This window comes from Polyodon spathula, unplaced genomic scaffold (assembly GCF_017654505.1).
Source record: "Polyodon spathula isolate WHYD16114869_AA unplaced genomic scaffold, ASM1765450v1 scaffolds_732, whole genome shotgun sequence".
Taxonomy (NCBI): Eukaryota; Metazoa; Chordata; class Actinopteri; order Acipenseriformes; family Polyodontidae; genus Polyodon; species Polyodon spathula.
The window spans coordinates 180844-203382 of NW_024472221.1; the positions used below are offsets into that span (position 1 = coordinate 180844).

Below are 22539 nucleotides of genomic sequence, written 5' to 3' on the forward strand. Positions count from 1 at the left end.
TCAGATTTTCCAGTCAAGCAACATTATTTCAAACAGGTTTGGACTCTGACCTTTTTGAACCCAGCCTTTCGGAGTCGGCGAGTTTACCCACTGTGCCACCCAGCCCCCTCTCTTTGTTTGTCTTGTTAGCTGTAGTTGTTGTGTTACCCTGGGGCGAAATCCGCAGCTGCCACAAGTTTAACCTCCAAGCATGAAGTAAAACAATACAGTATCAATGACAACAGCAGGATACTGAAAGCAAAGGCACTAGACACATTCTGGAGGAGTCCCTTCAACCTTACCTCATCTCATTTTGTAGTGTCTTTGCTTACACAGTGTTAAATAAAATATTAGGACGTGCTATCCCATTGAATTAATATTAGTGCTGCGTTTCTGTTTAAAAAGGCTGTTACCATGTTAAAAATACCAACTTCTATAAAATGGAACCAGGCAGAACCACCATTGCGGGAGGAAGGATATTTTCTGTTGTTCTTCCTTGGCTCTGCCTGAACGTGAGGATGTTGAGTTTTAAATAGATGAAGTGGCAAGGTGGGAGGACCTGACGAACGTACAGCAAACAAACAATGCAGCCTAGAAAGCAGACAAAACACGCAGGGTCTTATTTTGTGTAACAAGGGAACATGATTCAGGGACACGGTAATTTTAAATAAATATTGGGTGTCTCTAAAGAAAAAGTAAGTGAATATTCTTAGCATAAACTTTTCTTTTTACATCAAGGCCACCCTAAAAACTACTGTTGACAATGAGAGTTAAATAACTGGACCTCCTCCTCAATTAACATTTCAAACACGCTGGCAGTGAACTCAGCTGCACAAGGCAGGGAGACTTCTCACCAACCTGGAAATATTTTCTTCCGCGCTGAATTGCCAGGCCTGGGCTCATTGCGGGCTGTACTGAAATAAGAAACTTGGCCCTGGACTTGGTCAGCTTATTTACAGAAACACCTTCACAGCGCACTCTGAATTTGCCACCCTGTCTCCTGTTTAGACTGTGAAATAACTAAAGAGCTCTGGGTTGGTTCCGCAGTGGTTTGGAAATTGTAGAACGATGCTGTGCTACAAAGCTGCAGTATCCATGGCTTTAAAATTCATCTGATCAGACAACTCAACTGCTATCCTGACGGTGTAACTCTTTCAGAAACATCTGGAAGGAAGAGAAAAACGTGCAGATGTGCATGTTATGGCAGTAGCTGGCCCATACATACAGGCCTTCTATTTCTATCTATGTATTTGTTTTTAACACAGACAGCATCAGAGACTTCCACATCAAAGAGAAGGGGCAGTGCCCGTTTATTCACCAGCCCTGCTATCTCCTACAGACCTCGGTTTGTTAGTATGAGGAATGCGGGGTTCTAATTGGGCTACGATACCAGATTAGATAGAGATGGTTCTTTAAGGCAAGACTGGCTCCTGGAAGGGAAGTCACGGGAACGGGCGGGTGACAGTCGCAGTGGGCCTTCCCAGCTCTGCCTTCCTATGGGACTTAACATACAAATCAAACAGCAGGCTTGGGGACCAGGGCTTCAATTAAGCCTCTTCCTATTGAACGAACAGCAGCTGTGCCTGTGAGAACACCAGTTAATAGGGCTTTTGCTTTTTCATATCATCATATCTAAAACACTGCACTGGAACGAACATAGGGATTTCTATAAGGAGACTTTTATTTAGATTTACCTCATGTGTTTGGACAGACTAGCCCTTCTTCAGCTGGGTAGAAAGAATTATTATTTTTCAAGAATTCTGTGGATGATGTCATGATTATGTCGGAACGGAATGCTCATTCCAAGAGGTATCTCTGGGCTTGTATGTGAATCGCTGTAGGAGTGCTTTCACGATCCCCAGTTCTGTAGCATTACCAGTCTGTTTTACCTTTCAGAAAGACAATCTTTGCCTAGACGATGTGGATCTTGATAGTGAATGGATCGGCGCTTTCGTTTTTGTCTCTTGGAAGTGCTGCTGCGGCCAGGCTGCAGACACCAGTAACAAGGATCTGTCAAACTGTCAGCAAAAACATCAGCCGGAGAAATGCCGGCCGCCCCTCTGCTAACAAACACGCTTTCAAACTGTAACTAATGCCAACATCAAGAAACACGAGCAACCGGGGGGCCTTTATCAAACAATAACAAACAGCAACATCCGTTCTGAAGGAAAACACAGCAATTCCCCCCTCAGTGGTGAAGTGGATGTTTGTTGGACGATTTCTTATAAAAAAATAAATAACTCTTTTAGGGTCTTGCTGGCACAAGATGTTAAAAAACCTGTATGTCAAAATATGAAAATGTCACCGTTCCACTGTGGTACCATTCTCCTAAAAGCAAACCATCGCAGCTGCCCTTGTGCTATCCCTTAGCCCCTTGCTTTACCGTTGCAGTGGCACTGCACTGTGATTGAAACAATAACAAGGCTGCAGCAGCACAGCCAGTGAGTGAGTGGCAGTCAACAGCAGTCCTGCCTTGCTGCGCTATCACCTAGCACGCCTCTGAACAGCGTTCATGCATCAGCCCAATCCGCTCCTGCACAAACCCGGCACTCCCTCGTGGAGTCTGAATGAAGGATGCAATGCAGCTAACTCTGTAAAGCCTGAGGATGGAAATCCTGCAGGTTCTGTCATCCTGTTCAAACGCTCAAACCCCATCGCGTTGAGAAAGAGCGGCTGAAAAGCATGAGCTCCTGTTTGCAGCACGACGTTAGCACTGGTCCCCTGTCAATTTTGCTCCTGTTTGCTTTATTACAACACCCCATTGCTTCTGTAGTTTTGATTTCTTGTGCGCATCAAACCACTGCAACTGAAAAATCTTGGAAAATTGTCAAAATAGGCAAATCAGTGATTGTCTAATTTAATTGGTGAGTTTAATAGGCCACACATGCAATTCATTTAAAATAGTAACAGAAAAGTAACACATAGCCACAAATAGTAAAATGCATGACTAATTAAAGCACAAAGTGGTCTAACATTTTCACACGAGTGTCTATTATAATTGGTGATATTTCTGTATCACAGATTACTGACCGAAAATTGAAATTCTGCAGGTAGGTCTATAAAGGATATAAATGACAAACCCTGTGCTGTTCCAATGCATTTGCACACTGCTGTACATGCTAAAGATCTTCAGCCCAGACGGGGATGGGGGGGTTGATAATGCGAATAAGAAATTGGATTTTAAAGCACTTTAACCCGATGTGTCACCTAATTCTCAAGCCCTGTTTAACTGTGTCTGATTACACCAGCCACAGCTCCCCTCAGTCCTGTCAACTGCATGCTCTAGGCCCTTTCGAGTGCTGATTTGGTTAAGTACACCAGCGACTGGGGAGTCAGTGTGTGAGCTGGGCTGGGTCCAGTCATCCTGCTCCCCATCCCCGGCTTAGTGTTGGACAAAGTGGATCCCTCGCCTCTGATAGCTGCCCTCGTGTCACAAATCCTGAGAAGAATGCTAATGATTTGGACAGTCTTTCCGTTCCAACACTACTTGAGTAGCAAGGGATCAGAGCACAGCAGCGGCCCCTGGCTCCTGTCCTGGTGTAAATGTGTAGCTACAACCCGCTCTTGTGATGCACTTTCCTATTATTCTGTACAGCACTGTCACTTGTGGAAGAGAAGTACATTGCTGCCTTTAACTATTGCTGTATGTACTGGGGCTGAGCCAAAATAACACCAGCAACATGTAGCACATAGGTCTAAGCGCGGGTCTGTTGAGGTCACTCTTGATTTTTAGGGTCCTCATTCAAAAAAAGGGGACCCTTATGCGCTGATCGTGTCCATCCATCCATCCCTCTGTCTGCCTTTCTGTCTTACATAGTGCTCATGATAACTGCCTTGATTTTGATCCAATCCAAAATCATACACTCCTAGCCTGAACATTTCGGATTGCATTTGGCTATAATCTAATAAATTCATATTTTTTATACAAATAATTTTAACCTTTCAGGTGCTGTGCAATTATGACCCTTTGGATGTGCACTGGTTCTTACCTCTTTAACACTAATAAAGAGGTACAGAACCTGTTAGTGACATTAAAAAAGGGAGGAAAAATGAATGTGTTCACATCTTTTTTGTAGCATGGCCCTTGTGTAGTTATCAAATCTTTTACCAGGCTGTTTCTACGTTTCTCAACCAGGTGGAGCTGCTGATTCAGCCCTCCTTTCAGCAGCCTCTTCCACCACATATCTGCAGCTGAACGACTGCTCCCAGCCTGCTGCTCCTCTCTCAGACCCAGCCAGCAGCAGCACTGTCAGCAGCCAGGCGCGAGGCGAAGCAGTCAGAGAGATTCAAAACAAACAGAGCCTTCTATCAGCCTGCAGGTAATCACACAGCTGCGACTGTCCCTACCGGGAGGGAGTCAAGGCCGTACGAAATGAAGAGCCTGTGTTTTCACAGGTTTTGTGAAGCCAGAAGACACTGCTGCTGTGTTTATAATGCTGACTTTCGCAACGAGGCACCAAATTCCACAGGACGGGGAAATGAGGGCAAGAGGGAGTGAATCTAAAACTCTATCAGCGAAAACTAACCGCCACCTTGCGTTGTTAGCAAAAGCACAAGAGACACACCACATAAGCCTTGCACTTTCCTCCATTCACTGGACACCAGATACAGCACACCTGCCTGTAGGGTACCACTGGCACCCAGTGCAGGACTGATTCAGTGCGATGTCCGTTCTTCTGTGACCACCATCCTTAACTCCTTCAGTTGCTTTTCCATTGCTTTGGAGACTACTCCTGAAACACCAATACTTTGGAAAGTCTACTGTGGGCAATGGAAGCATCAGCCAACAGAGCGTCTATTTTCGGCCCTCAATCAGCCGGTCACCTCTAGTCTGTTGTGACTGAATGAGATCCAACAGGGAGATGCATCTTTTAAATATGTCATATTTGCATAACAAGTTATTCAGTCCTGCAAGAGTTCTATATGATATTTCTTCATACATCCAGTAGGGGGCATGGTGCTAAAGGTGGGCAAGTTCATGGTTACACCCTGGTGTGCCAGCTGAACTTAGAGAGTTTGAGAGCTGTACTGCGGCCACAAGGGTTGCTTTAAACTTTTAAAAAAGTCACCCGGATGTGATGACAAACAGAAAATGATACAAAGTGAATCTAAACAAGGATTGTATCAGAGCTGTGATAGTTCACTTCCATTGCTCTAGGCATCTTCAAATAGTCTCTGTGGTGAGCAGTTCATCTAGGCTCCATTGAATTTAACAGCCTTGTACAGTTTGTTCTCAATCAATAAAACCATGGCGGATTTAAAAAGCTAAATGAACAAACAGCCATCATCTGTAATCGGAATAACACCACCCAGAGCAAGGACTTCCATTTATCTTACTGTTCAAATGAATCGCCCCACTGCCCTGGCGATCAGTGCCGTACATTGCAGAAGTAAATGCATTATCAGCAACCCAATGGCAGTTTTTTTTCTTCTTTTTTATGTGCTGTAAAACTGGGCCGCACGCAGTTCCCAAACATCGCACAGCCAGTCAATGAACCTCTGTTGAAAGGAGGCATTCACTCGCATCTCTGTCCTGCTGAACAAGGCTGCGTTTCACAGTGAGGTTTCAATAAAGGAACTGTCTCGTAAAAATGAACCCAGTCCGTTTTATTGGGCAGGAAAATGTAGCCTGTGCTGTGTCTACAGTGCCTTGTTTGTGGGGAGTTATTCCAGTGCTATTTGGCACGGCTAAGAAAACATTAAATTATGTCACTCTGTGCTGCAGTAACGTCCCACCTCCTATAAGCAAACTGTCAATGTTGACAATAGTCTAGTTACAGGAGTGATAACCAACCCTTCTCATATTGACTTTAGTATTACCGGTTCCACTTTTATGATTTTTGCTGTACGGTTTTCAAACCAAAAGCTAATGTTCAGTGGTTCAGACTCAGAGTATTGGTCTGTGTGTTTGTATCTGGGAGTGCTGTATTATAAGTGAATGCGTTGCATGTAGGGTATCTCTTATTGTATAATATAGAATGTTGGCAAATACTTCACTGTGATTGGTTGATTTCTGATAGGTGACTGCTAAATCTCAAGGGGTCCTACCTGTCTGCAACAAGCCGGCTCCACTGTCACTGACTCCAAAATGTTGCTGGATGTCAAGCAGCACACCTGAGGGAAGAAATGAGACAGTCAAAATATATACAGTGCAGCAGAAGGAAAGCAAAGTGACAGCGTGCTTGCTAAAGAAACCACCTGTATGTTAAATCTGCCCTCAGATATTCTACTGTCACTCTAAGCGTTGCTTCCAGCAATGTGCAATGGATTTGGATAACTACTGCCCAGAGTTACTGATACAGTACTTCTGCTACAGAAATGGTACAGTGATACTGCAATGGTAACCAGTGTGTATATGGGGTTATTCATTTTAGATTTATTGGAACAGGACTCTAATTGAATCCGACTGGATTTAGTATTGCTCTCTGTGCTGTCCTTTGCACAGCTGAGTTACTGCAGGCATTACTGACTAGTCTGTAGATTGCACTGCAGCGCTGCCTCTGTGACGCTCCAGTACATTAGACCATGTTGAAATTGGCAGAGCGCAGCAGTGCCTCTGTGAGCGCGCTGTAATTACAGATCTCCATCCCGGGATTCAAAGCCAGCGGAATGAAACGCTGTCTGCTTTGTAGAATAAAAATACTTTTTAAATTATGTAGCGCTTCTCCCTTTTCCAGTTTATAAAGAAACTATTTTTATTTCTAGCGAGTCAATAGCTTAGATTCCGCAGAATTGCTTATTTGCTTTGGGGATGCTGTTTATTTCTCTAAGGTTAGGAGAAAAGCAGCTGGATTCAGGCATGTAGGATTATTTCCAATGCAAATCTAGTGGTTGGGTGATGCTGAACAAATTCAGCAGAACTACTTAAATGCAGCTTCCTCATTCCTAGGTTAGGAGTGACTATGTGAATTTCTTTCTGAGTTTTCATAATCAGCACAATCAAGGGAAGGGATGGCATTACATTACTGTAATGGTGTTTGACAACGAAAATGCAACAGCTGCGTGAATCTGTGACATGTTTAAATTGTTCTGAGATTCTGGAGACTAGTCTAGAAGCACCTGCCAACCAAGCGCCAACTGCCAGGCTTCTTTAAAAGTACTGTCTTGCCTATCGTGACTGAAACAGACATAAAATGTAAATGGATGCCTATTACAAATGCATATCAGTGATTTAATCAGCATATTAAAGTAATCAGTAACGTGAGCCTGTTCACACACAAGTGTGTGCCACATATGTCAGGTGTTTCTCATCCATTTTGTAGGTACAAAAAAAAAACCCTAGATCATATGATTTCTAAGAGAAAATCGAATTTTCCATGCAATATGAAGACGTCATATGTGTTTTTATAAGGTTCTGTGAAGGCGGTAATTTGACTGGTCAGGGTCGTTTTGAGGATTTATAATGTCAAAGGAATCTGCTGCTGGAAAAAAAAAACTACGGCACAGCAAATCTGAAGGTAAAGCCAAGTGAAGCTTGTGCAGGTTTGCAATCCTCTGTTCAAGTCGCTGATCGGTATTCACCAGGGCAGCTCTATAGAATGCAGTAGAACTGCACCCAGAATGATGTAGTGCCCCATTGCTTTATATATTAAGGAACGTTTTTCTTGTATAACATATTATTGTCAAGGAGAGGTGAAGCGCTTATCCGATTGTGATGAAACAATTTCCAGCGGGTATTGAGAAAATATCTGTGGCTTCACAGAGGTACCTGCCTGTCTGTCACACTTAGACTGACTGTGGGACTCTGCAGCTTCTAAACCTGAGATTTACACTTTGAGCTTAAAGGATTCTTCATCTTTAAGTGGCAGCTATTTAGATTTTAATACCATGTGGTTACTAATATGAAATACATGCTTTATAATCTCAAATAGCATGTGGAAAGGCTTGAGAAAAAACCCTGTTGACAATCCAAGCTTTGACAAGTCATGATTTGACGTGAAGCTCAGCTGAATTAGGTATACCGTCTCCTGCTTTGCGATTTTAGGATTTGCAGAGCAACTGTTTTCTACAGTGTGTTTGATACAAGGTGCATGCAAGCTTTATACACTTAATGCATTCACAAAATACAGTTCTATTGCAGTCTTCTTGTAGCCATCTGGATTTCTTTGGGGGAGGTAAATACACTGGTCAGCTTTCCTTCTGCTAAAGCAGGATGCAGGAACTAAGCTGTGTATATGTAGTAAACAGGCAAGCAAGAATTCTAGTTAAACAGAATTGTGAGGACACTTTAAAATAGCAGGCAGTTGATAATGGTTTTTAATCACCCAGCCAAGTTTGAAGAATTATTATTATTTCACCATATGTTACCTAGTATGCTTTCCAAGTGAGTACAGCCTTAATTTTGAATGTAAAACCAAAATGAAACATTGAAAAGTCTTAATCACATGGTATACTTTCCAGCCTTTAAAAAAAAACAAAAAAAAAACGTTGCTGTCTTTCATTTGCTATTGTAGTAAATTTGCTCTATATTTTTTGACTTGACATTGCAGCTGCCTCATATAAACACATAGAAATGACACCGCAAATGGATTGGGATTAAATGTGAATTATGCTGGCACTGGCCTTTTATGATTGTGCGTTTCAAGATATGAATTAATTGCCTGCAAAACTGCTAAATCCGTGCGAGACAATAACGAACAGATGCTTGCTGAGGAAGGCATGAGCTAAAATTCTTGCCCTAAGTTTGTGATGGTGTGCAAATGGAAGGGGAATGCCGCTGCCTCCCTGTCTTTGCTGCAGTGCTGTAATTATTAATCAGGCAGGTCTACAGGCTGCAGACTGACTGGAATAATGACAAGTGGGATTCCTGGACTGTCCTGCTGGGAGGGGACCCCAAACCAGATGGCACTGTGCATCTCCTCGTGGAAGCACCAGGCACCTGCCAACCTTATACCAGACAGTCGCCGGCCTCCAAGAGGGGCAATTGCAGCTCCTGCTTGCCTGGGCTCAGCACTGAGGGATCGGCACCTGCCTCGCCTGTGTCCTTCTGACCCTCCACCCAGAAGAACATTAATATTACAGATCACGCTTCCCTGGGCTCAGCACGGAGGCACATGCTTTACTCCCCTCTCCTGTCCCTCTGATCCGCCATCCTGAAGAACATTAATATTTTACACAGCTTGCTTCAACATAGACAGATTAGCCAAACTGAAGCTACTTCAAGTGAAATTCTTGTCAGTCTGCCGCAGTTCAATTATATGCATGGCTGCTTCTGGGTTGATAATGAACATATTCTTTCAAAAATAATAATAATAATAATAATAATAATAATAATAATAAATAATAATAATAATAATAATAATTGACAGTTTTATTTAAGAAGGCAATAAAGATATATTTTTAGGCGATCGAATCTGACGGTGATCTAGGGCTACCTAATGTTATTTTAGGGAAGTTATTCTTGATTAGTGGCAATCAGGGTCTGTGAAAGCAGCCGATTTAATGTCTCTGTGCTAAAATTAGACAAAGATTTGGACGGGTCTTTTGTGTTTGGATACTGTAAACAAACTGGACGGTCAACAAAATCTCTGTTCTGATAATACTTCAATTACAGTTAAACTATTAGATCTGTATTTGTATTGTCTTCATCATTGGGATGAGAAAATCTGACAGCCAACAAGGCCTGCTCTTTGATAACAATATCCCCACGAAACTATTTACGCAGGTACTAAACCAGCAGCAAAGAATCTGAGATTAAATTGAACGGAAAAAGTGAAACACTGCATTCTAAGAGTGCGGTCTCTCCTAATATGACTGGCTGCCCTTCACTGTGATCTTTCCCTCTCTCTCTGTCAATATCTGGCAGGCTGTCTCAGTGTTACTGACCTTGCACGTTTCAGAGCAGGGCACTGCAGTACAAGATGCTATATATATATATATATATATATATATATATATATATATATATATATATATATATATATATATATATATTTTCTTTTAGCATGCTGTGCTGAAACCCAGTTAATCTACACTTAGCAGAGGGAGGTGTCATAGCAAGGGCCATTCTGTAATTTCATATTGGATTTACAAATCGTTATATTTGTTTTTGCATATTCATTTTTTTTAGTTAATTCCTGCTAGCTGGTGACTCTGCAGTGTTCTCTATAGCTATGGCCAAACATTTAGTACCACCTAGAATTTGAGGATTGAGATCATTTTAACCTCATGTAATCAAAGAAACTACACAATGATATTGCAAAAGCCTCCTGGAAGCCAGTACAGTATTTCATGTTAGATTTCATAATGTCACATTTTTACAATTGTCAGTTTATCCATTAAGTATATGGAGAACTACAAAGCGGTATGCAATTCAATATGTTAACGGAAATTTATTCAGCAAGTTTCACTCGACTTTATGAAGCAAAATTAGTTAATTCAAAATATTAAAAGAGTAGCGATTGGAATGTCAAAACAAAGCAGTGCGTTAAGCACTATAGAGGAGGCAGCAACAGTAAATCTTGATCTTTCAATACACAAAACTTCCAGCATCTGCTTTCCATGGAAAAGTGTGAGGTTTATTTTTGAAACAGCCAGTTATGTTATGGAGTCTTTGTAGTGAGTTTTGCTATTCATTTGCACCTCCAAAAGTGCAAAATGGGGGGGGGGGGGGGGGGGGGGGCACGACACACGCATTGCCAGTTTTTGAAGTACAGACTCATGTTGATAAACCACTTTAGGGAATTTATACCCCTATAGTTTTCGTTTTATAAAAAAAAAAATAGTCTACGTACATAATCTCTGCAAAGTATTGATAGTTTGTATTGGGTGTAATTACCCAGAGGCTGGGTTTTAAAAACTTATTTACAGGTTGCTTTGCCCACAGACTTTTTTTTATGTCCTTGCAATGCCATGCTGTTGCCTCCCAAAGCCCCACCCTAGCTTCCTGTACAGCACAACACTTTGGCTGCAGCCTGCAAAGGGTTAACCACAAGAATGTGCTGGTTTCAGGAAGCTTTCCCAGGCTTTCTGGAGTTATCTGTGAGAGAATGGCAAGTTCCTTCCAGTCTCCAGTCTCGTTCTTTGTGATGATGGTGTAGTGGCACTACAATGGCAGAGGTTCTGAACTAAGAGGCAAGGGTGCTGTAGGGCAGTGCCATGAGACAATGGTCTTTCTCAGCAACATATGCACTATCTGCCCGTTTCTCACCAACTACTCTGCCCAGCTCCTAGTTCAGGCCTTGGTACTGTCCCGCCTTGACGACTGCAACTCCCTCCTGGCCGGCCGGCCTCCATGCCTCTGCTATCCGTCCACTTCAGCTCATCCCAAACTGCCCACTTTGTCTTTTCCCTCCCGTAAACTTCACAACTCTCGACTATAATGGACTATATGGCACCCAACTGTACCAGTACTTGCATCAGCTTGTACTGGCACTGAACTGCTCCATACCTTGTCATAGTCTCCTACTGCTCTTAATTATAACTGTATCTTGTATTTGATTTTACTCTTATAGGTAACCGTACTCATGTTTTTTGTAATTGCTCTTATTTGAAATCATTCTCATTCATTTATCGTACTTACTACATGCTCTTAATGGAACTTACTCTTAGAAGCAAATATTTTTACTATGTTTAACTGCTCTTAGTCGAATTCACTCTTAAATGTAATTATTTACTGTATTCTTTATTTTGCTCTTATTTGAATTTGATCTGATTTGCTACTGATTGTTCTGTACTTCGTAACTGCTCTTATCTGTAATGTGATACTTTGTTTACAACTGTAAGTCGCCTTGGATAAGGGAATCTGCTAAGAAAGAAAGAAATAATAATAATAATAATAATAATAATAATAATAATAATAATAATAATAATAATGGTTATGGTTTTCTATTTTCATATTCCAGTGGTATGATCTCATAACACACACTGGTATTCTAATCCTTACCAGACAGTGTGCTACTGCGTCAGATCCACTATGCAATATATCTGTTCCACAATCCACTGAGCTGTCATTACTGAAATCCACAGCTGACTTCCATGTTATGAGAGACAGTTTCCCTCTAAACAGCCCCTTTATAATTAAAATAAACAAGAAGGATCAAAGATGTACAGTAGTCAAGGCTTTAAAATGTATTATGAGCATAGCAATAAGAACGTTGTCTCCTTCAATTACAACAGCCGTGTGTAACCTAGCGATTACATGTGCGCGCGCCCTGTTTAAATTCACCACTTCTGAAATTAATAAAGACAGCACTACTGTAAGATTCTAAAGACTTCTAGTTGAAACATTTCCTTATCACATACTGTATCCTCATATATGACCATTGAGTGTTGTATAATTACAAGAAATGCTATTTTGAGGAAACTGGATGAGACTGTGGTGAGAGACTGTCGCTTTAATGAAAGATGCAGCTGAGCGAGCCAGCTCCCCCCCCTCTCTCAGACCCCTATTGATCTCTTGCAGGTCTTGTGAGGGCTGCTTCAGACACCTGTCACTCACATTGTCCAGGAGGAGTCTCAGCTCTGCTCAGCCAAACCCCCGCTCCCTGTGCCTGCGCCTGCTACACGACAAGCTGTATGATGGGTGCAGAAACAAAACCGGTAATGCTTAACTAGCTATCTGATTGATATGCAATGATTCATGCCCTGTACTGAAGATCATAAACAGCTATTAAGAAAATAGCAGCCGCGGAAAAAAATCCCAAATTTAAAATCCCATGCTTTACATTTTACATCTCAAACATTAGTTAAAACAGGAAACGACCAATGCAAGACTCAACTCAACACGCAAATGGAATATGAACCCACAGTTCTAATGGTGGATACACACACTCACCCTATTACATACCTCTTGACGGTATGGAAATTAACTTCAATAAAGGGGTAGTTGCATATTAATGAAATACGTCTGCATGCCACGCAGAATAATCAGTTGACTATATCAAACGTGGTGATGGGAGGGTTTTGTAGGATTTGAGTTTCCATCAGTGCCATTCACAGTAGAACGGTGCAGCTGGGAACGTCAATGGTGGAACAGGTACGGAACAGTTTGTGTCTTTGCCTTATTGATTTTGTTTATCATGTGCTCATATCAATGTCTTACTGCTGGTCTTGTGTTATTCTCAGTGGCCTGGAAAAGGAAAAGATTATTTTGAATGTGATTACAAATCAAACCGTACCCAGATTTATCTGCATCTTGCTGATTAAGTTTAAACTGGTGTATTAAAATGAAGTCCTGAAGTCAGTAGTGTGCACTGAACAACACAGAATAATTGCATAATAACGAGAGAGATTAGCAATGAATGTGCAACCTGAAGTGTGCTAAGCCAATTAGCAAAGCTTAAAGGACCTTTTTAGTTTATTGTGTTACATGTTCCCATGTGTTGCTACAACTGTTTACGTAAGGTGTGTGTATTGTATATGTGTGTAACTTTTTGACCGCTTTTTTTAAACTTTTAAATTGCGTTCCCTGCCTCAAGCTGGCTTCCTATGTACCCGCATGGACCTCTCAGAACTACATTTCCCATCATCCTCCTGCTCACTGGTGAATCCATCTCGGTTACATATGTGAACAGGAGGATGGTGGAAAATGTAGTTCTGGGAGGTCCATGCGGGTACAAAATGCTGATCTAATACTGTGCTTAAAAGTGCAATTGTGTAGATCCTAAATTACAGCTGTACAGCTGAACCAAACTGTCAGCCGCTGAAGGAATATGCCAATTCAATAAACTTCCATATGAGTTTAATTGGAGCTGCTTTCCAAAAAGGGCAACAGCTCCTAACTCCAGTCCTTTGAGTCCGCTTTTCAGTTCAGATATTTATTTTAAATCTGCATTTCTTTCCAGTGCACATGAAACAAGTATATCATGCTCACCACAGCTGGAAATACATGATTAGAGCTGTCAGTGTCACGGAAATGTAGCACCATCATCACCCACAGCATGTAGATAAAAAGCAAGTCAGATGAATGGACGGGTGTCTTCAAATGTCCTGATATCCTCATTAACTTGTGTTAAAGAATGCTCTTACCAGGTTTCACCACAATATGATAAGCGGTTCCCTAGATATATGCAAAAAAAGGAAACAAACACCTTCATTGAGGATATAGATATAGTGGAGGGCTGCTACAGTGAAAATGAAGCTGTTTCTCTGTATTATGCAACTAGCCTGTCAGGGAATGGAGCCTGCAGGCTGCTGCTGAGTTAGTAGGAGAGTGAAGGGGAAGCCCTGTGCCGTGCCTACCCCTGCTGTACCCTTCACTGACCCTGCTGGCACTCTACACACTGAGGAGCAGAAACAGTCTGCTGTACCCTTCACTGACCCTGCTGGCACTACACACGGACAGAAACAGCAGCCAAGCTCTGCATTCTAACGTTTCCCTTTCTGAATATGATACAGTAGTCAGCAAACCTGATTCTCCAGAACATCAACCCTCGTGTCTTTGTTATACTGCCTGACTAGCAGGTGAAGGTCAAGATGATACCCCTGTAGGAAGCTGTTTAGTACAACACTTACTGAAGGCTCTTCAACGGAAGTACAATGCTTCTGTACTAAGGGGTAGCTTTTGGTGGAATATAACCACAGTGGTAACATTTTAACACAGCTGTATTAACCAATACCCAGTGATCCTCTATTGCAGTACTTTGGTACAGTACCAGGTGTTGTGTTACTGTAGCAGTAATAAGTGCTGGTCTGCTAATGGTTCTGTTAGTACTGTAATACTACGGTAATGGGATTGTTTAAAAGGGTGAGACTGCATGTACTGGTTTTGCAGTTTTACTGGGATAGTCGCTCCGCCAACACAAAGTACAGGACTTTGAAAGCTTCCGATGCAAAAATAAATCAATAAAAACTTCAAGTACACGATTTGGAATCTGTGGTCACTATCTGGAGAAAAGAGGTTGGACAGCACTTTCTAAAAGGGCTAGCAAGTGCAATTTTAAAACGGAAAACAGGTGGATGAAACTATAGGGATACTGGATAAGAGAATGCTTATCTATTTTCATGTAGAGGACTCTGTTTCTTCTTGGTACATCAATACTCATCCAACCACACCTTCTAGTTTAGGAGCTGCGTGATGGCGTTGGATTAGAATATCATACAGGCTCTCTATCTGACAGGTGATGGGTTTGTTCGACAAGTTTTACCAGGTGCGTCGAGCATATTTTACTACTGATTTATTTCTTGGCTCGTCTTTGTGGGAGGACTGTTTGTAAACATTGCTGCTTGGCTGCTGGTAACTTGGTTTTCTGCTGTTAAAGGCGCAGTGTCCCACAATCATAAATATATCCTGAAATAGGAGGCTGGGCTGTGTTTCTACATTCTCTCACAGCTTTGTCTTCTTTGTAAGCTTTTTTTCATACGAGGACCTGATAGTCACTAACTAACTAGCTGACAGCTAACTTAAAGGTGCTTAATGCCTTTTAGCTGAATTATATGCTTACATCATTAAAATATATACATATACTGATGGGAGAAAGAAATTGTGACAATTGCATAAAACCTAAATGTAACATAAAAGCAACGTCAGATTTTAGCGCAATTGATATTCTCTGGATCAAGATTTAGACACTTACTCTCTGTCAGGTTGAGTAAGAGCAATACAACGGCCGTAGGGACCACTTGAAATGCTTGAGGGAGGAAAAAGGAGCCTCTGCTTTCAATGGTTCCTAAAGTGATGCAATCGCTGCAACGAAAGCACTGCAGCTGCAATGCCAGTTATGAATGAGAAGAGCCCTTAGGGAATGCAGGGAGCCTTTCAGAGTAAGTGTCATGCAATATCACCCACATGGAACAGGCATATGTGCTGTATGTATATATATATATATATATATATATATATATATATATATATATATATATATATATATATATATATATATATATATATATATACACACACACACACACACACACACACACACACACACAGCTGCTGCGTCCCATGATAAAGTTTTACACTTAAATAGAATTCCTCGGTGTCTGTTTACGACGTTCTGTGACCTGCTGTGCCCCTTGCAGATGCCTGGCTGGCAGTCCAGTTTGTTTCCAAGCACATTCCTCAAAGTCATTTCAGCTGTAGGGAAACAGGAAGCCCCGCCCCAGTGAAACCTGCTTGTCACTGCTTCATTCTGTGACCCGAACACGACAGGCTCCGTTTCCTATTTGCAGCGGCAGGATCTGGGTTATAAGGAAAGCGTGACATACATACTGGCACCTCAACTCCAAGCTTCACGGATTACTCAGTCTACTACGTGGCAGCTTAGCTGATGAGGGCTTTAATGTTTGAAACGTTCTGAATTCATTTTGTATTTTAATTTTCCCAAAACCCTACATCTATACTAGTGCTGGGACAGACATGATTTTTCATGTTCAAATATTCTTTAATTTGAAAATATTTTGTACCATATTACATTTATTTACATTAACATACATCTTTTGTAAGTAAAGTAAACCTGGTAACCCCATCAAATGATCTATGAATGGAAGGACAGAAACTCCTGTACAGTATAGGGTGCCCAACACCAGGGTCCCAGTGTGTCAAAGTGTTTAAACGGGACACGAAGGTAAATTGGGCTTTTGGAACCCCTAAACCTCTGACGTCAAGTGCTACTGCATTCATTTGGTCATCTCCGTTATGCAATACATTCTCATATTCCTTTTACAGAGTATGTCCATTGTCAGTTATATAGCCAAGACTAATGAGAGATTTAGCTCTGAAATCTAATTACAGCTTTCTGTCGTGTGGGCTCACACCCTAGGTGAGATACGTTTGTTTTCCCGAAAGGGGGCAGTCCCGGACTGCACTGCCTGACATAGCGCTGAAGTACACAGACTTCGTGTGTCTCGCCACACAGGGACAGAGACCATGGCGCTGTCTCTGCGTACCAATCGATCTGTTTTACCCTAGTCAGGCAGCAAAAGACCATCTTATAAGTCCGTCGTTTTCTGGTGGGAGACTATATATATATTATATATATATATATATATATATATATAATATATATCAGTATAGGGTGCATTTTGATGGGGGTGGGGGGTACCAGAAGGCACTGAGGATAAGGCGTTGCCACCTCCCCCCCCATAATGCAGACTGGACTTCAATATAATCCTCGAATCTCAGCAGCATTTGCATAGGGATTGTCTGGAGGTGGGGGGTGCGCACTGCTGCTGAACTGTGACCCTCCCAGTGGTTAAGGAACAGTGGCGTCTCCAAACTGACACTTAAAAACACATGGCGAGGCCGGAGCAGCCCTCCCTCACACCAAACCTGAACTGCTAAAAACAGTTTCCCACACGCTCTATTTAAGGGGTCGGAAATTACAACGGCACCACTTATTATAGATATTTTTCAATTAGGTGGGGATCCGTCTGCAATTACACCGCATTCAAAAGAAAAAAAAAAAAGAAAGATTGAAAACACATTGTGGATGTTTGTCTGCCTTGATGGACAGATTTGGTTGAATTTCGTTTTTGTACTCTTTTAGATTTGCTCTCTGTGTTTGTATTTCCCTGGCCTGGAGGAATATTCCTGTGGTGTGGAAATGTTCTCCACTCAAAAGCAAAGTGCCGTGCTGCACATGCTTTTTATTTGTTCACGTCTACCAGAAGCTACAGAGCCAGTGGGCTGTTTGTCAAATAAGTTTACCACTGTACATGTTCACAGTAAAAGGTTTCCCCATGCTTATACCGTGCCTGTACTGTGGTTTACCATGTCTATACCATGCTTCCACAACCTTTGCTATACATTTACCATAGAATACTGCAGACATTACCTCGTTCTGTAAAAGTTATTAAATATCCCTGGTGTACAAACCATATATTGCTACCATGTTTCATGATATGGTAGCACACTGTCTGGGTTTTGTGTGGGACCATGGTATTGCAATGGATTACCAGTGTGATCATATCATTGTGATTCCATTGCTGCCTCAAAATAGGAAAACATGAACACAAGTGCAACCTCATTGTAGCTGCAGACTACAGCACTGCTACCATTGCTCAGTGCAGTGCACTGTATTCATTGTCAAGCCTAGATAAGTGAAGTGGTTGGTTCTTCAGTCTGCTCTCTGCAGCGCTCTAGCTCAGCCCCCTACTGAGGCAGGTGTGGGATTACAAACTCCACGTACTGTATCCCTAAAGACCAGGGAGACAGCCAGTTCTTCTTTCAAAGCCAGTGGGACTCTTTCCAGTCACGCCGCTGAATGAACACACTGCTCACCCCAGACACCTCTATGCTTGGTTCAAATCATCTAACCTTATTGTTGTAGGAGCCTGGGGAGGACTGGAATAATTGCTCTGCAAATCTCGCCTAAAAAATTATTTCCCCAGTCCCTATCAGTGAATATCCATTCTGGTAATCCTCTTACTGTTCCATGGGAAGATAACAGTGTCTTTTTAGCATTTTGGTGTTTCAATTTCATGCTGTGAATGGTAATTTTTGAAGTCTGGCTTGCTTGTACTGAATTGTGTATTCACAGTGCTTTACCGTGCTAGCAATGTGCTTCAGTACCACTATGCTTTACTACTACAGATCACTGTCATTAGCACTGCACTGTATTGCTAGTGTCAACTGTTCTAGAAGCTGCTGACCTCACTACTGTTCCAGGGGCTGTGGAGCAGCACAGTCTGCAGCCTCCCTCCCTCTCACAGCACACATGCAATACAAGCAATGTTATGCACTGTGCAAAGCCGGACTGCCCGCCCAGCCTATGTCACAAGAATTTAGACCGATATTGTGCCAGCGTGTGAAACGCGGGCAACGACTGGAAGCTGCTGCCAAAGCTCACAGGATCATTCTCAACAGACAGGGTGGAAGTGAAAGCGTTGAGAATGTAGTTTTTGCTGATCGGACTAGATGGGTGTATTTCCGAGTTAAGAAATAGCAGAACTATTAGCAGACTACAGCAAGACATGGATTTGGAACTAAGATTGCACAGTGTGGACCTGAAACAGCAGCACACTAACTGGCACTCACACGGTACTTCGAATTGCTAGAATAAAACTGACACAAAGTGCCGAGATAAACTAACAAAAATACACTTTTTGCCTATTTGTATTCAATTATTGAAAGCACATGGTTATAGACAGCAATTCGCTCATAAGACAACACACATATACTGTATGCCAAGCGTCCACACACTCAAGCAAAAAACACATTTTCCCTTAACTTTTATGATGAAAAGGGACATGAACATCATGGCAATGCTGTGTAGTGCATGAAGCTGTCAGTTCCCTGCTGTGAAACTGAATCCCTGACAATTATAATAGCCCTTACTCGCCACCTTCTGTATTGTGAGCTTTGGAAGTGACTGTACATCACTGTGCAATTGCGTTCTGTTAGTGTGCCTTGTGTTTGTATATCACTGCATGAAAAGGTATGGGTTTTTCCATCTCCTTTTACCGTTACTGCTGTATAACAGCAAACCATGACTTTAAGCTCACAGTGAAACACCTCACCTGTTTTGAAAAAGCACGCACGGAACTAGCAACCCAGCTCCATCAAATCCGTTTCAGTATGCAGCAATGCTAGCAAGGGTAACGGAAGAATACAAAGCAACGACTACGCGGCCATTGGGCTGCAACGGCAGAAAGCCTGCCCTGGTATCACACACCGTAATTTAATTCAGCTGCAACACATTTCACCGCCAGCGCTCTCACTGCTGTATTTACACAGGACCTGTATGGGATGCGCTGCTGTTTTTTTTTTTTTAATAAAACATCATGCATGCGTCCACATTCCCGCTGATTCACTGCGGTGAAATGTATGTCTTGCTGCCGCGTAGCTGTAAACAGGCGTAGCTGCAGTGGATTAAAAAAGTCTTTCGCCACATTACGTGTAGGTACCTTTCAAAAATACAACCCTACTGCAGTGTATTCCAGTCCCTTTAAAATACATTATAATAAAGTATTACAAAATTGTTGTTATTTTTGTCCATTGGCCACTCTTTTGCAATAATAATAATAATAATAATAATAATAATAATAATAATATGTTGGCTATGTTAAGCGTCGAAGATACCTCCAAGCATTTTACCATCTTAAACATTCACAGCTTGGGCATCCAGTTTAAAAAAAAAAAACAATGCAACAAGAAGATAGAACCAAATATTTAACATAGGCAATTGTATATTACATTTATTTAAAAAAAACAAAGCCACACAGACCGACTCTTCCTGGGGGTACAGACTGTAATGTCGCTCTCGAAATGGCAGAGAGCAGCGGCACAGCAGTGATAATAAATTACAGGGCTGCACTGGTAATCAATAACATTCTCGTTATGAGAAAGGGCTATTGGGTTGCTCAGCCGCATTTTTAATTAGGACTAACCCAACACACTTATTTCATTTAATGTTCTGCGGCGTCTCAAACTCTCACACATGCGCGCTGTCAGTTTATACTTGGCAACTGTAATTTAAAAAACACACTTCGATCCATTCATAAAAGCACGACGCTATGAGCTAATGTGTTACCATTGTAGTCGGTGGAACTTTTTAATTAAACTCATGAAAAATTAAACGGTTAACAGAATTCTAGTTTCTATGGAAACCACGGCTGCAACTACGACCACGTACACAATGGAAACAAACCACGAGCAAGTAGAATATTTATTTGGCCTCTCAATATTTTTTTTTTGGGGGGGGGTAGGAGGTTGGGGTTAAAACCGTTTTTTTTTGTTTACACATACACAGGTGAGCAGAATAATACTATATACCCAGGTGTGCACAAAAAGAGGCAACCCATGCCGCGAACCACCCTGGAATTTGCAATTAATACAGAGCTGTGCGTTCTTGACAACGCAAACTCGAGTGCTTTCAGACATAAATAATCTTTGTTATTTGTACAATGACAACGAGCCTCACACCTGCGCACCACGGAGTTATAATTAGCCTTGTTTTACATTCACCTGTGCCAGACTTCGCGTTTGTTTTGCAAATCTTTGGGGGATTAGACAAGCTGTATAAAATGTTTACCAAAGGCGCCCCCTCTGTTTTTATGAATAATTTGGCTAACAATGCAGGTATGTGAACAGCATACTCAGTGGAACGTGGTAGTTTTTAAATTACACTCTCAATCACTCAATAGTAAGCCGATGCGTCCCATATCTACGGATACCAAATAAACACGCTCACTACAGTGTCGTGCTCCTGTGATAATCTTGTCCATGATAATAGTATTCAAATTCTGTTGGGTCTGGTTTTAGGTATACCGGGAGGCTATATCATACAGCAAACACATATTTTATAATAATTTAAAAAATAAATACGTAATAATAATAATAATAATAATCGTTTACAGTACATTCTACAATCCTAACCCTAAATATTCCCACAGTCGAGGAACTTGTGGTACTGCAATTTTACATAACGGCACAACACGTAATATAAAACAACCACTGGATATCTTGCACATGTGGAAACCTATACATGAACCTATACTTCGAATTTGCACTCATGGAACATTTTTAACCAAATTAAATAATATAACAAAGAACTTTTTTTCTTCAAGTTAAAGGCATGTTAACAACAACAACAACAAATAATAATAATAATAATAATAATAATAATAATAATAATAATAATAAAATAATAATAATAATAATAATAATATAAAAATAAGTTTGGTGAGTGTTTCTCCTGCCAAATTCTCAACCACTTTTAATCCTTCTGATGTTCCAGATTTCATTTTTAAAGAAATTAAACTGAACCCTATTGAATAAAGTACAACAAACGTGATATTATAAAATTAAGCCATTAAATCAAAGTACTGTATTTTAAATGAATAAATACTGTTTATCCTACATGAGCCACTTAACTGACTGTATATAATTAGTATATAATTAGTATAAATATATATTGTTATACTAATTATATACATGTCACGACGAGGAACCTAATGTAATAGCGCCTGCCTTCCCTGATGCACCAGCGTTTTCAAGTACTGCGCCAAGTCCTTATTGATACCCGTGATAGGAGATGGTGAACCGTTCCTTCTTACCTGCTACTGTGTATCTGTCCATGTAATTCAACACATTCCCAATGCTGAGTATCCCGGCGGCGGCGACGGGCGACCTGCACCGCAGCAAGGCAGCCCTGAACTTCTGCCCGGTCTTGTACGGGTGAGGATCGGAGTTGGATTTCAAGCCGGGGCTCAAGCTTCCAGACAGCGTCTGCACCTCGTCCGAACTACTGCAGCCTTCGATTTCACACCCAGCACTCTCCACGCACATTTTAGAAATCAAATCCACGGTAACAAGGACAGCAAAAAAAAAACAAAAAAAAAAACAGAATCCCCGCAAGACAGCCAACCGGCGAGACACTTCTTCTTCTAGCCTTGTATATACAGCGAGAGAGAGGTGTTGTATTTGGGTGTTAAGATTTAGAAGAGGGACAGCACATGTTTGATCTGCGGTGTTGATCTGGTGCGATTATAGATCTGCTTCCTTGAAGGTTTTCTCGGAGCTGGCTACAGTGTATATGGGCCAGGGAGGGGTGTGACTGAACTGTGCAGTGTGTAGATAAACTCCTCCCTTCCGAAGCTGTGGATGAAAGTGGGACCTGGTGGGAAACTGGAATGCTGCGGGTTTGCATCGTGAGCCGCATCTGAATGCGGAGCATGTTG

The 22539-nt window shown here is 41.6% G+C and overlaps 1 protein-coding gene across 2 annotated transcripts in view; it reads right to left on the bottom strand.

Moving 5' to 3' along the window:
- Positions 1–22147, bottom strand: part of spns2 (spinster homolog 2 (Drosophila)) — a 65911-nt gene extending 43764 nt beyond the window's left edge. For both annotated transcript variants that reach the window (XM_041240983.1, XM_041240982.1), the window contains exons 1-2: positions 21916–22147; positions 6028–6093 (exon numbers count right to left, since the gene is read on the bottom strand). In XM_041240983.1, coding sequence (XP_041096917.1) covers positions 6028–6093; positions 21916–22147 — 298 coding nt within the window. The remainder of the gene's footprint in view (positions 1–6027; positions 6094–21915) is intronic.
- Positions 22148–22539: the final 392 nt, after the last annotated feature.